Source organism: Mesoplodon mirus, assembly GCF_964341445.2.
Source record: "Mesoplodon mirus genome assembly, chromosome: 7".
NCBI lineage: Eukaryota > Metazoa > Chordata > Mammalia > Artiodactyla > Ziphiidae > Mesoplodon > Mesoplodon mirus.
The window spans coordinates 11,397,460-11,412,735 of NC_138983.1; the positions used below are offsets into that span (position 1 = coordinate 11,397,460).

The 15,276-nt window shown below is 47.8% G+C and overlaps 1 protein-coding gene across 4 annotated transcripts in view; it reads right to left on the reverse strand.

Moving 5' to 3' along the window:
• DTX4 (deltex E3 ubiquitin ligase 4) overlaps positions 1-15,276 on the reverse strand; it is a 52,507-nt gene that overhangs the window by 28,257 nt on the left and 8,974 nt on the right. For 2 of the 4 annotated variants that reach the window (XM_082627606.1, XM_082627609.1), the window contains exon 1: positions 7,932-8,288. The exons of the other annotated variants lie outside the window; for them this stretch is intronic. In XM_082627606.1, coding sequence (XP_082483732.1) covers positions 7,932-8,142 — 211 coding nt within the window. In that variant the 5' untranslated portion in view covers positions 8,143-8,288. Of the gene's footprint in view, positions 1-7,931; positions 8,289-15,276 lie in introns of those variants that run through there. 4 annotated transcript variants of the gene reach the window in all.

Here is a 15,276-nt window from a genome sequence, read left to right on the forward strand (position 1 = left end):
CCTGGTTTGGAGTCGGGAGACCTTAGTTTGCAGCCAAATTTGATCACTTAATATAACACCCCACAACCTTCTTTTCTCCCCCAAGAAACAAGATGATAATTCCTTTGCCGAGTTTTTGTGAAATTAAACGTGGCTCACTCACTCAACGAATATGCATTTGTCTGTGGCAGGACCTGGATTTCTCACGCGCCCTGTAATTTGCAATAAGGTATGTAAAGCCCTTGACACATGCTAGGTGCTGAGAAATATCATTTCCCTTCTTCCTTGATTCTCCAAATGCCTCAGCCCCGAAGGCTACAGAGGAAATGAACACAGGGTCATGGGACCCTAGAGGATAGAGGAAGACTCTGCCCCCACCCAGGAAGGCTGCCCAGGGCTGGGGGCGATGGCTGGCTCTCTGGACTTCTTTGGGTGTGGTAAAAAAAAAATAAATAAAAGGTCAGGTTGAAAGAACTCTCTCATATTTCCCAGCATTAAGTCTTATATCAACAACTGTAAGAGTGATCATAAGAATAACTTTCTATTTATCTAACGTCTTTCCCCCGCCCACACCAGAAGCTCAACCCTCCTAAAGATAGGAGAGTCTCAATTTGGATAGTCTCACAGTGGGTGGGATGGAGGCGGTGAGGGCAGGGAGGAGATTAGGGTTTGTTGCAGGGGACTAGGACAGCAGAAACGAACCTGCAGGACTGTCAGGGAAGACTAAGCCTGTAACTGTTGCCTCTTTCTCCTTTATCTACCGGAACCTTGAATTCAGATCCATGCCCAACCAGGGCTCATTTCGTGGATATTAACATCAAGGCTGAAGATGCCTGGTTCAAGGCCGGGTAGGGAGACTGGGGAGAGCTCCAAGGATGCTGGAATCTCTGCATCCGTCAGCTTAAGCTCTATCCATCAAAGTGGTGGGAAAAGGCTCCCCTTCCCTGGCCTCTGACCCACCCCCTCCTCCAACCCAGAGGGAGACACCAAGGCTGGGGACAGAATCTCATTCAAGGGGGGAAGAAAAGGAACAATGACTATTCAGGCCTTTGCCAGGTCATAACCCCCCACCCCCCCCATCTCCAAGCCCCTTAATGACCCAAAACATCACCATTCAGAGGCAGGAGGGAGAAGCAGAACAATCCCCTCCCTATTCAGCGCCAGGAGGTCTGCTGGATGTGGGGGGAGCAGGAGAGGAGGAGGAGAGGAGGAAGAACGGGGTGGCTGGTAGGCCCCTGGTTTGCCGCCATTTCCTTCCTAAGGCGCCAGCTTGCTGGGGGACAAAGAGCACGGCCTTCAGATCCAACGGCAGTTTCCGTCCCTTCCAGCTGTGTGATTAAGTCCTAGTTTCCTCATCTGTTTGGGTCCTGGGTAGCTTCTTCAAAGGGTGGATTTGAGGATTAAATGCAGGAATGAATATAAATGCTAAGATAATACCTGTCACTTGGCAAGGGCTCAATAAGTTTGGTGATTATTATTGTATTTTATCTTCTATTGTATGTCTTAGCAGGATGGAGAAGTCACGGGGAAAGTTTAGTCCAGGGGATGTGAAGTGTGTGTGTATGTGTGTGTGTGTGAGAGTGAGAGAGAGAGAGAGACAGAGACAGAGACAGAGACAGAGAGAGAAGAGGAGGGCCAGAGAGAGAGTTTAAACTCCCTCTTTGCACAATCTTTGTTACGTAGAAAACACCTTCAGCTATCCTATCTCATTTGATCTTCCTGGCAATCCTGTGAAACAATGTTTAAAGGTGAGGACATTAGGTTTAGAGAGCTTAAATGACACTATTTTATTCTCTCTCCAGGGTAGCAGGGACAAACAATGCACTTGACCAATTCTCATAAATGTGCTTAAAAGGCATTTTTCACAATGGTGGTGTCAGTCCCAGCTATGCCTGGGAGTTGCCCCAGAACTTCTGGAAACTCTGCCCTGCCTCTTTCCAGGTTTATCCTCCTGTCTGCCCTGGACAGATGCCCCCTTTTCCTCCTGCATTCCCTCAGTGTTCCCTGACTCTCCGCTGCCCCTACTATTCACCAGGTCCCGTCTATCAAAATGCCCTCCTTTGCTGTTTTGATCTACTGAAATTTTCCTTATCGTTCAGGTCCTATGCCATTTGCCATCCATTTCTTGAAATGCTCTCCTAGTCCTGGCTCCATCTTCAAGGAGTCTGGGGTGCACAGCTGCTTATGTCTGATGGGCACAAGCATCCTGGCACTTTTCATATCAGTGCCTAACGCAGAGTCGGCAGTAACGAGGGCTCCATAGACGTGCTGTGATGGGGTGAGGACTTCTGGCTACGTTGGCATTTGATCATTTATCCCATATTGCTGAGTATGCATTAGGTGCTGTGAGGAATGCAGATTCAGGCACGCCTGAAGCATCTCCCAGTCTAAAACAAGTGCCTGGTTATGAGGCAGAATATGCCACCAAAAAGGGTGTCAACGAATGCAATGTTAGCTGAAAAGGTAACCACAACCCCACCGTGCTTCAATCCCTTCCATGACTTCCTCGTAGGTCAAGACCAAGATGCTCTCCACCCACAGCCTCTGTGGTCTCCTGGAATCCTAATACACTCTGCCCACATTTCTGTCCCACTGGCCTCCTGCAGACTCTCGCCACTGCCTCTTCTCCTCTCTGGGCTGCTTCACAATCTTGGTCCCTCCCCTCACACACTCTGGCATCCTCCTGGCTACCCATCCTTCAGATTTCAGCTCACTTCCTCGAGGAAAGCTCTCTGGGTTGTCCGACCAGGTAAAACTCCTGCTCCTATATTTTACACTGTCTTGAGGTGCAGTTACACATTTATTTGTGTGATTCATTTGATGAATGTCCACCTACCTCATGGGACTCCCGATCTCATGAGGGTGGGCATCCAGGAGTTTGCTTATGGCTGTAGCCCCCATGCCTAGCGTGTCCTGAGGGCTCAATAAATATCCATTGAAGAAAGGAAGTAATCATAATTGGGAGAACATGTCAAGAAATGGAGAGCATAACAAAGAGCGCAGGGCCTGAATGAGAAGGAGAACTTCAACAGGTGGAAATGATGAAGAAGGGAATCTCAGCAGAAGGGACCTTGTGAACAGTTAGCGGGAGGGTGTCTAAGGGAATGCCTGAGAATAAAAGGCACGTCTGTTTGGCAGGAGTAGAGGAAAATATGGGCATACAGGAAGATAAACTTGGAAAGGTGTGTGAGAGCCAGGGCATAGGTGGTCTGGACTGCCAGGCTGTGAGGGCTTTTCTTTACAGGCCGCGAGGAACCAGTGAGGAGGTTTGTGACACAGAGAAGTGATGACACCAGAGCTGCTCCGTTTCTTAGTTCCAAATGAGAAGTAGTTGGGGGGGGGAAGGGGGAGGGTGCTGGCAGCAAAAATGAAAAGCAGGTGATAGACCAGAGGGACCCTACAGAGAGGTAATGGGTAGGACCTGACCACAAGTAGCTGAATGCATTCCAAGTGATCCAGGATCACGTGTTTTCGAATCTCCTGGGGAACAGACCAGCAACACCCTCCAGAACTGAGGGCCGGCATCCCTGGGAGCTGGGCCCGGGAATCTGCACGTGAACAACTGCAGAGTGTTCGTCACGTATGCTCAAGTTTCAGCTTCTACATGCCTGGATATATGGGGCATCCGAAAAGAATGACGAGACGAGTCAAAGACCCCTGAGGCTTTGACCACGGGCGAGTGGTAAGGTAGTGACGCCATTTAACAAGAACAGGGGTGTCACAAGGAAGAGCTGATTTTTGGAAGGAAAGATGCTGCGTTCAGTTCAGCCCTAGAGGGTTAGTTAAAAACAGAAGGCAGACCTCAGCATGCAAGTTGTGGGACAAGAGAGATGGTGGGATTACATTCTCTGATTATTTTGAGATCACTCCATCTGACATGGGCGAGTCCTGGAACTTTCTATAAGCAGGACCCTGAATTAGATGATCTGAGGAAATCCACTGGGTCCTAAGGTGCAGTGTGACCCAAGGACAAGGCTTCTAATGGCACAGGGATAAAGGATTTCACAGGCTAAGTAGGAAGAAAGAGGAAAAAAGCTTCTTCCAGCGACTCAGACACGTACATCCCAAAGCACCCAAGTTGTTCTGGCTCCTGGGAAATGAGAGACAACACCTTTCAGCCATGACCCTAGGACTCCAGGGCATTTCACCCACGTCCATACAACACTGTGCTCCTGTACCCAGGAAATCCCAGGCCTCTCTTACCAGCACCCCTCACCCCCACTAGAATGTTCCATGAGGGCAAAGACTTGGATGGTTTGCTATCGCTATATCCCACAAGCCTGGAACAGTGCCTGCATGAAGTAGGTGGTCCATAAGTGTTCACCAAATGAAGTAGGACATGGGCACTGGATTCAGAATCTCAGCTCTGCCATGGACTAGCTGTAAAACTTTGAGCAACTTCATCTTTTCCCACTTGTTTCCTATCCTATGAAATGAGAACAATGGGTCCTTCATAAGATGGCCGAGGATGAAACCAGATAATGTGTGCAATGTGCTTGGTGCCGCCCTCATACATTAGCTATCATGTGGTCGTGACATGTGCTCCCACCGCTCTTGTGCTCATACAGGGTGGGGAGTATAGTTGAGGGGGGGACTAAATAAAAATCAGCTTCTATCAAACCCTTTAATCACCCTCCATCTGACTCTTGTCACTGCCTTAAAGACATAAAAGAGGCAAAAGTTGCACAGAAAACTGAGCTGGAAAGAACCCTCCCTCATACCATGTTACTTCTAATTAGCACCGGTGTAGAGTCCAAACCCATTCACCCGCCGATCTGCATGATGGGAGGAAAGGAGCCAGAAGGAACCTTAAGGCTGCTCTTCATTCTACGAAGGAGAATGAGGCCTGAGCAGTCAAGGGACTTGTTGAAGGTCACAGAGTAAGCCAGTGGGTCTGGAATGAGACCCTGAGTCATGTCTCCCACTGCAAGCCCGGGTCTTCCCCCATCCTGCTGCCAGGCCCTGAAAATGGCAATGATCTGGTATGTTGGAAGATACAGAGAACAAGGATGTTGGAAGTTACCGGGGACGGAGCTCCGGCCACTGCCCTACAACAGAAAAAGGTCAACCCAGTCAAGGTGAATGATCGTGGGTGGAGACGACCCAACAGAGGCTTTTCGAAGCAGCCAAGACCCCTTCACCTGTATCTAGCTCTGTCTCTTCCCTTCCTCCCCATTCTCTAGCCCAAAATGCCTAGAGGAGACCAGCATAGCATGCAAATAAGCTCAGACTCAGAGATGGTCTGGGGAAGGAGAAGGGCCCAGGACAAACAGAGGTGGGCAGAGGGTATCTGCAACCTCCCAGCCATCTCCCTGGAGACAGGCTGGATGAGGTCGGAACCCAGGGGAGTGGAGAGTCTGAGGACTTCCTTGGCAGCAGGGCAGGCAACTTCTGAAAAAACACAGCTCCCATGTCAGGAAATGTCCCCACACAGAGGAGGCAACAACAAAAAAAGAGAGGAATCGCCTCTGGGCAGGGGACTTCCAGCTCTCCTTTGTTTATGGGGATGTTTCTGGTTCCCAGCTTCAAACTGTGGCTTGGGGATGGTGGGTAATTTAATTAAACATTGCCAGGGCTTGGCCGAGGTTGCCTGGGAGCCGGTGGTTTACAGTTCCTACCCTGTCACGGCTTCATCAATGAGCTATATTGAGAGGAACTGTGTGTCTGTTGATGGAGAAGACAGAGGAGGGGCCTGTGAGCCCAGAAACCCAGAGATTCTATTCTGCTTTGACAAGCTCCCTGACAGACCCAGCAAGCCTGGGAATTCAGCCCAGTGCCTTCTGCACCCAGCGCACCCAGCGCGGGGCCTGGCCCTGAGGATGGAGGCTCTCAGTCCACGTTGGCCGATCAACCATTAGAATGAGTGGATGATACCAAAGCAGTCTGAATCCCTCAAAGTCAGACAAAAAATGTAAAACACACCCTGAGGCAGTTTGAAAAATGATCCAGGGCCAGGTCGGGTCTAAAATCTGAGGAGCTCCAGCCTCCGACCTAACTGTGAACCACCAGGCAGTGGGCAGCCTGTCCTCAGGGAAGGGTGGTCAGACCTGGGGGAAATAGTAACTGTCCTTCAACCCAGTTTTCTCCAGAACTTCATTTCTGTAGTAAGAGCCCTTCAGGCCATGACCCTTCCTAGGAACCACGCCCATCTCAGACATCCCTAAACACTGATTAAACTTTCCCCCTTCTCAAATGTGGGACAAGGCCTGGGACCTTTAGGTCACCAAGGTGTCCCTCCATCTGCTGCTGAGATTTAGTCTGAAATAGAAAAGCTAACACCTGCCCATTTATTCTGAGCAGGACTGGAGTCCCCTGTCAGGTAGGTGTCTTGACTGTCAGACTCTCTGACCCCACCTACAGGGCTAGCTTCCCCCTCCCCCAAGTCTGATGCCTCCACCCTCACCTCTCCGACTTCTGTCCAAAGTACACAGTTACCTTCTCCCCCTGCCCCCTTGGCCACACTTAATCCTCTTTCTCAACCTCCCCACATTCCTCATTATTCCCTCTTCCTCCCAGGCTCTCTCAGCTCCACTCCCCTCCCTTTCCCACCAAGGTTTAAGCCCCTCCAGATGCTAACACTTCTGGAATCCTTTCCCCAGAAAGCTTCACTCAGTCGGTCGGTGTCTACAAAGTCTTTGGCAAAGAGGTTGTTAGGAGTTATGACCGAAGATGAGGACACGAGGGTGGAAAGATACCCCTTTCCCATGACAATCCTAATTAGCGCACAGGATGCGGGGGCTTTCCAAGGAGGTGGAGATGCCTTTGCTCACACAGCTGTTCTCTGACCCTCTGGGACTCTCCCAGTCCACCCCTCCGGTCCCTCCCTTCCACACCTGTCTCTCCAGGCTCCTGGGTCACACTCTCAGGAAAGCCGAACCAGAATCCCCAAAACAACTGCCCACCTCTGTGAAGAGGCTACTGGAGAGACAGACCTGTCCCATGTAAATTAAGCCTGGGCACCATGCGTGGGCCACGCAAAGAGATGCAGCCCCCTCTGCCCCTCACGCCAAGGACCCGCCACCCTGACCTCCAGCCTGCAGCCTCTCTTCTTGGCTCTGACCTGGAAAGGCTGGCCAGCTGGGATGTGGGATATGCGGTGGCCACAGTGGCAACTTGATTCTCACAAAAAGATAGGAGTTTAGTGTCCCCCATAGGGGACCTTTACGGGGCGAATCTTGGGGACAGTTTCTTTTTAGGAATCCTCCTCCTCCTCCTCCAAGGACAAAGCGATCAGCTTCCCAGCCAGGCATTCCGGAGCTGTGTCCCTCCCCCTCCCCTCTCCATCTGCTCTGGCCTGTTGCTTCAACACTTGGAGTGCCCAAGCAGAGGCACTCACCAATGCCACAGCAACCCGGGCGTTTCCTGCCCCGGAATCCCCCAAGTCCATCTCAGTTCCCAGAAAGGCCCCTCCCTTCCCGTACTAGACTACAGTGAAAGCCTCCCGGGAATCCCTTCTTCCTCCCCCCAGGATGCAGCTGTGGGAAGCCATCCCACCCCGGAGGGGTAGAGGCAGCAAGGTGGTTGACCAGGGGAACGTGTGGCAGGCCCAAGAGTGCCTGAGGCACAGTAGGGTCAGTCAGCCAAGGTGATGTGTGAGGAATGAGAGCAGCAAGCCTTTCCTATCAGCTGGGATTGCTTGTGGGCTGGTGAGCCCCGGAATTTCTACAAGAGCCACCAAGCATTTCAAAGGGGGGCGTGAAAGGGGGTTTTTTAGGAGCTAGGTTGAAGCTCGGTTTGCATAACCAAACCACGGATACTATTTGCATGGACGTTTATTGCAGGGAGTATCTTAAGAGCATCGTGGGGCGTCAAGCGCCCCCTCCACGACCCCCCCTCGGTGACACCAGTGTATGGAGATGCGGACAAAGGTGGGCCCCGGTGGGCTCGCGACGTGGGAGAGCTCAGGGCAGGCAGGGGAGGAGGCGCGGGCGGGGCAGGGGCGGCCGGCTCACCGGTGTCCTGGCGAAACTGGTTCATGGACTGCAGGTCGATGATGTAGGGCGCGAGACGGCTGTCCACCTGGCCCAGCACCACGCTGCCCCCGGCGCGGGGGCCGGCGCGAACCACCGCCTCGATGTGGTGGCTCACGGCCGGGCTGTAGGGACGCCAGCGGCCGTGCTCGTTCAGCCATTCCCAGACCACCACGGCCGAGGCCAGGAGCATGGCGAGCCCGGGGCTGCGGCGGCGGCAGCGCTGCGAAGCCTGCCTCCCGGGCCCGGCGCGCCCGCCCTCCTCCGCTTCCTCCTGCGCCGCCGCCTCCGGGCCTCGACCGCGCCCCCCGCCCCGCGCCCCGACACCCCGGGCAGCCTCAGCTCCGGCCCATGGGCCGCCCCCCAGCCGCGCATCCACCGGGGCCCGGAGACCAGGGCCGCCGGGCTCCGACCACGCGCCGCCGCCGCCGCCCGGGTCCGCCGCTGCTGCCGCTGCTCCGTGGGGTCGAGTCGCTTCATGCAAATGTCCGGCTCCCTGCAAACTGGCCCCCGCCTAGCAAAGCCACCCGGCGGGCGCGCGGCCGGAGCCCCGGCGGCCGCGAGCTGGGGCTGACGGCGAGGCGAGCATCAAGCCCTCGCACCAGTTGCGCCTCGGGCACTGCAGACGCCGGGGTGGGATCTCGCCGCGCGATCGCGCTCGGACTGGCACGCCGAGTTCCCCTCCCCTCCCTCCCCACCCTTTCACCGCACGTTCAGTTGTCGCCGCCTGGGAGAGAGCTCCCCCTCCCTGTGGCTCCGCTCAGCTGCTTCTAGAATGAGTCGCCCCTCCCAAGCCCGGCGCTCGGGCAAACCCGCGCCTGCGGAGGGTTTCTCCGGTCCCTATACGCGGAAAAGCGACCCCCCAGGACAAAGCCCCGGGACTGCAGCTGTCGCCGGCCGTAACTTTGCAGTCTCCGTCCCAGAAATGGAATTTTCTTTTTTCTTTTCTTTCTTTCTCTTTAATGCAGTGTGATCGGTGTCCGTACCGCGAGCTCCGAGACACTTAGTGTCTTGCACACTCACGCTCGCACGCACACGCGCCCACATCCGCACGCTCTCCTTGATGTGGTTGTATTACCTCATCTTCGTCCGCATCCTCAACTGTCCGTCAAGGATGCAGAGCCACGCCCCCTGACGACTGGAGCAGGTGCCCTGGAGCTCACGCGCTCCCTGCTGGCCTAAAGAGACGCGTGCCGGCCACTGGCCACACACTAGTTAGCTCAACTAACTGGGCCTCTCTGCTTATGAGACCCAGTCCAAAGGGATGCAGCTATTTGAGAGGTGATGGATTAACACTGTCTATGTAGGGAACAAATGTGGTTTTTCTGGCCTGCTTAGACGTTACCAGAATCAAGAAGACACATGCTAAATTGATTTATTTTGCAGGATTTCTATGACAGAAAGAATGAGACACTAAGACAGACACAAGCTAGACTTGGTTGTTTTGGTCTTCAATAGTCAACGTGGAAAATAATCTAAAATGGGTGCGTTCTGACTAAAAAGGTAGATTGACATCGGGATTACATATTAATCTTGCCAGAAAACACAAACTTTGTTTTGCTAAAGTTGCAGCTACGTAAAACAATGAATTCATATGCTCAAGAGCCAGGATAGGATGTAGAAAAATAAAAGTAGACTATGTGTTAGGAACCGGGATTATGAAACTTTCTGAAATAATCGTTTTCTTTCAGAACATATGATCCCTTTTGCTTTGGAAGATTTGCTTTCCCTCCTGTTTCTTGTTCTCTCTTGAATTATACCTGTCCTTTCTCCCATCACTAGTTCCTTCCAAATCTTTTTCACCCCTCTACCTTTATTCACCTCCCTCCTCACTGAGTTCTAAGTACAAAATAAAAGAAAAAAATATCAAACATGCTCTTCTTTGGGCCTCCAAAAGCACCAGGCTTGAGGCTACCTCTGAGCTTTGTTCTTGCTGGTCCTCTTGCCCAGAAATCTCCCCAGGATGACCTCCAGAATCTCCAGTAAACCTCTTCCCTAAGGCCAGTCTCCCAATCCAACTCAATCAACACCATTCATTAAGACATGGAATTTTAGGGTTTGAAGGACAAAAGGAAAAGGAGTTAAGGCTATCTCAGTTAATCCTAACAAGAGTCACTATTATTCCCATGTTATAAATGACAAGGCTTAGGGAATTTGAGCAGTTTGCCCCAGTTACATGTTTAGCAGAGGGGAAACTGGTATCCAAAAAGTAGTTGGGCAAAAAAACCAAACCAAACCAAACAAACAAGCAAACTAAAAACTCACCTTGTTCCATAACACAAGTTATATGATGAGGAGATGGTGTGATAAGAGGCAAGATATATGGCAATGTAAACGTGCCTCAGTGTGAAAGAAAGGAAGGGAGAGAATGAGGATCGAGTGCTCTGAAAGGACACAAGGAGAACTGAAGAAAAGGTCATGTAAATTTGTATTGAGCTATTTTTACTTCCAATCATGAGACCAAGTGTATGAAGATCCTGGAAACTCCCTTGTGGTCTGGGAGGTACAGATCCAGAAACTATAAACTATCAGTAACGACTGAAGGGGAGGCTGGAAGTATCAGGGAGAAAACAGCATCTGACCAGCTAAACCAGAAATTCCCAAGTAGAAAAAGCCTAAACCTGCTAAAAGGGGTATGTTCTATGGGTGCTCAAAAGGAATGTGTATTCTGTTGTTGAGTGGAGTGTTCTATAAATTTTCATGAAATGCTATTGGTTGATGACTTTGTTTCGTTCTTCTTTAGCCAGGCTGACTGTCTGTATAGTTGTTCTATAAATTATTGAAAGAGGTGTATTGAAGTCTCTAACTACAGTTGTGGATTTGTCTACTTCTTCTTTTAGTTCTATCAGGTTTTGCTCCACATATTTTGCCACTTTGTTGTTTGTGCTTTGCACATTTTAGATCGCTACATTGTCTTGGTAGATTGATCCTTTTATCATTATATAGTATCCTTCTCTGTGGTAAGTTTCTTTGATCTGAAATCAACTTTATCTAGTATTAAGATAGACACTTATGTTTTCCTTTTATCCATGTCTTCGTGATGTATATTTTTTCCATCCTTCACCTTCAATCTGCCTATGATGTTCAATTTGAACTGAGTTTTTTAATAGACAGTTTATAGCTGGGTCATGTTTTAATCTACTCTGCCAATTTCTGCCCTTTAATTGGTGTACTTAAACCATTTGCATTTAATGTAACTCTTGATACGTTAGGGCTTAAGTCTGCCAGTTTATTTTTTGTTTTCTGCTTGCTCTGTTTTCTTTCTCCTGCGGGTTACTTGCACATTTTGAAGATTCCATTTTGACTTATGTATAGTGTTTTTCAATGTTTCTCTTTGAATAGCTTGTTTAGAGGCTGCTCTAGGCATTACACTATATATTTACAACATCACAATCTACTAATGTAGTCATTTTGGCAGTTCAAATGAAGTACAGAAATCTTACTTCCCTTTAACTCTTTTTACCCTCCCCCATTTATAATTGCTCTATATACATCTAGGACCACATCAGTGTTACATTCTGTCGACTGATTATTTTTTCCCAGTTAGTTGGCTCTCTTCTTTTTCCTACAGTGTTATATAGTGCATCCTCACAGTGATGTGAATAATCCTCTGAAGTTAAGGCAAATCAGGTGGGAGAGTCCTGATTTGATTGCTGTTTCCAGATATGTAGTCAACTGAGTCACTGAGATGAGAAACAAATTTGGGTACTTTAACTGTAGTGAAGCTGTTCATCAGTTTCCCAAGGCAAAGAGCATGGTAGATTATATTTTCCAGAAATGGCCTCAACAATATTTCTGGTCCCATATACTCTTCTAGAACATTGTCACTCCTTTATGAAGAGGTTCCATCTGTGGCATCCTTAGCTGCGTTGTCTAATAGGGCACCACGATAGAAATGACATTATCTGACATTCATGGGTAGGTTATAAAAGACAATAAAATGTAAAAGCCAATATGGGATTTCAACTTCTGGGAAGAAGAAGAAGCAGACATACTTTCCCCTATGCCTCTAGCTAAGTACAACTAAAAACCCTGACAAACCATGTGAAGACTCTGAAAGTTGGAGGAAAGACAGATCATTTAGGGACCTTGGGACCCAAGGAACAAAATGGTGGTGTTTCCCTAGTTTTCTTTTTGCCTAATATACCCAAGACTTGGATTGGAAGAAGCCAGCAACTTGGAAATGCCGTGGGCATGGACCCAAAACAAAGCAAAACGAACAAACACAACATGAAAGCCTACTCTCTCTAATCAAAAAAACAAAGAAAGGGGCAGCATAGCAAAGCTGAAAACTTTTAAACAGTAACCACTCTACTCTAGCCAAACAGCACAGAAAAACTGTGGTCCCATCCCCACCAGTGACCACAAAGACTGAGTGGGGAACCTATGTCTTTGCCAGGCTGTCATGAGACACCCCAACACCACCAGCTCCTTGCTGATTTTCTCCTTCTGTTTTGACAGCTGAGTGACACATACACGTTTTCACTTTCATCACTTTTAAGCTTGCCTTTACTTTTTCTGTGTTTCATGTAGTTTGTATCCAAAGCAGTGGTTAATTTCTCCTTTTAAGGAGTTGTCTGCCCTTTGGGATTTTCCTCGGATGAATATAATCCTTAAATGTGGATGCCAGTCATCTTTCTTGAACTTGTCCTGAAGCCTCTCTGACCAGAAAAAGAAAGATTTCTTTGAGAGTACCTGACTTACTTGTCTTTAGAGTCCTGAAAATAAATACTTCACAGATCTAAATTCCTAAAGCAACTGAAACTTTTGCTTCTATTTTGGTACACGATGTACAGTTTTTTTTCTGTGGAAAGTTCAGAATAAATCTCAAAACCTGATGAATAAAATCTCATCAGAGTTGGACGTGGGACCTAAACTACAGACTAAGTATCCCATCACAACCTCTGTTGCAGGTAGGGTTCTCTAGAAAGCCAGCTCTGAGACAGAGCTTAGTGAGCAGAATGTTTATAAAGGAGCATCCTTTGGCTTAACACCTATGAAGGAAGGAAGGAAAAAGGGGGCAAGGATTGGGCAAAGGGAGCTGTGCTGGAATGCAGGTCCTGTGGGCAATAAAGGATTAATTGTACCCAAAGAAAGATTTAGCCCTTTGCCCTTGGCTCCTGGGAGGTAACCTCTAAGCCTTTGGAATGTCCTGATTGATAAAAGTGTCTTTGTTTATCTGGCGGGCTTGGGCCATGACGGATAGTTTATACTAACACAATATGATATATGGTAGAGGACTTGGGGCACACAATATCAGCTTGACATTTGGAGGGGCTGGTGACTAAGGTCAGCCTCATGGGTGGTCAACCACATCTACATGACAAGCCCCTAATAAAAACTCTGGACTCAAAAGTTTGGGGAGCTTCCCTGGTTAGCACTACTCAGGCATATTGTCACAAGCCATTGCTGGAGAAATAAACACAAGCCACACAAATCCTCTGGGAAGGGACAGACAATGGACAGCTCCACACCTGTTCTCTCCCTGTCGTCTCTCCCTTTGATGATTTTAAAAAATTAATACGCTTTATCTTGGGGGCAGTTTTAGGTTTATAAAAATGCTTAGTGGAAAATACATAGAGTTCCCATGTAACCCATCAGTGCCTTACCCCTTCAGTTTCCCCTAATAGTAACATCTTGGGTTAGTGTGGTACATTTGTTATAATTGCAGAGCAAATATTGATACATTATTATTAATTAAAGGCCACATTTTCCATTAGGGTTCACTCTTGGTGTTGTAAATTCTATGAGTTTTTATATAGAACCCATAGAACATAGGTAGTTGTAGCTCATTACTGTTTTAAGTTGCAGTTTTCTAATGACATGTGACATTGAGCATCTTTTCACCTGCTTATTTGCCATCTATCTTTGGTGAGATGTCTGTTAAGATCTTTGCCCATCTTTTTAATAGGGTTATTTGCTTTCTCGTTGTTGAGTTTTAAAAGTTTTTGTGTATGTTAGATAACAGTCTTTTCTCAGGTGTGTCTTTCACAAATATCTTATCTTAATCTGTGGCTTGTCTATTCATTCTTTCTCTTTCCCTCTGTCTCTTTCTCTCTTTAAAGTAACGGGAGCTTGCCCCAGCTGGCCTGCTGCAGGTGCCACAGGGCCCAAGAGGGACAGGAAGTACCTCGTGTCCCAGTGCTCAGGCTCACATGGACTTTCTCCAACCTTGCCAGCACTTACCTTTGCACTGCATGGTGGTGGGGGTGAGGTGTCTTTCACAGAGCAGAATTTTTCAATTTTAACCAAGTCCAGCAAAACATTTTTTTCTTTCCTTGGTTATGCTTTCGTGCCAAAGCCAAGTTCACCTAGATTTTCCTTTATCTTCTAGGAATGTTATAGTTACGTATTTTACATTTAGGTCTATGATTCATTTTGAGTCTACTTTTGTGAAAGGTGTAGAGTATATATCTAGATTCTTTTTTTTGTTTGATTTTTTGGCATGGAGATGTCTAGTTGTTCTAGCACCTTTCGTGGAAAAAACCATTTTGCTCCATCGTATTGCTTTTGTTCCTTCATGAAAGATCAGTTGACTATATTTTGGTGTGTATATTTCTGGGCTATGTTCCACTGATTTTCTTCTTTATTCTTTGACCAACACAACCTTATCTTGATTAGTGCAGCTTTATAATAATAGGCAGTAAAGGCAATTAGTCACAGTCTTCCAACTTTGTTCTTCTCCTTTAATATTGTGTTGGCTATTCTGGGTCTTTTGTCTCTCCTTATAAACTTTAGTATCAGGTTGTCGATATTCACATGATAACTTGCTGGGATGGTGATTGGGATTACATTGATGACAGATCAAGTGGGGAAGAACTGACTATGTGACAACACTGAGTCTTCTTATACATGTACATGGAATATATCTCCAGTTATTTAGATTTTCTTTGGAGTTTTCATCATATAGATCTTATACATATTTTGTTAGATTTATGCCTGAATATTTCTCTTTGCGGGGAGCGGTAAAGTAAATGGTATTATGTTTTACACTCCAAATTCCAATTCCTCATTGCTGGTTCATACAGAAGCAATTGAGTTTTGTATATTAATCATGTATCATGCAACCTTGCTGTAACTGCTTATTAGTTCCAGGAGTTTTTTGTCGATTCTTTGGGATTTTCTGCAAAGTACATAGACAACTATATCATCTGTGATCAAAGATTAGTTTTATTTTTTCCTTCCCAAATAGTGTACCTTTTACTTCCTTTTCTTGTGTTATTGCATTAGCTAGGACTTTCAGTATGATATTGAATAGGTGTGGTGAAAGCCAACATCCTTGCCTTGTTTCTGATCTTAGCAAGAAAGCATCTAGTTTCTCATCATG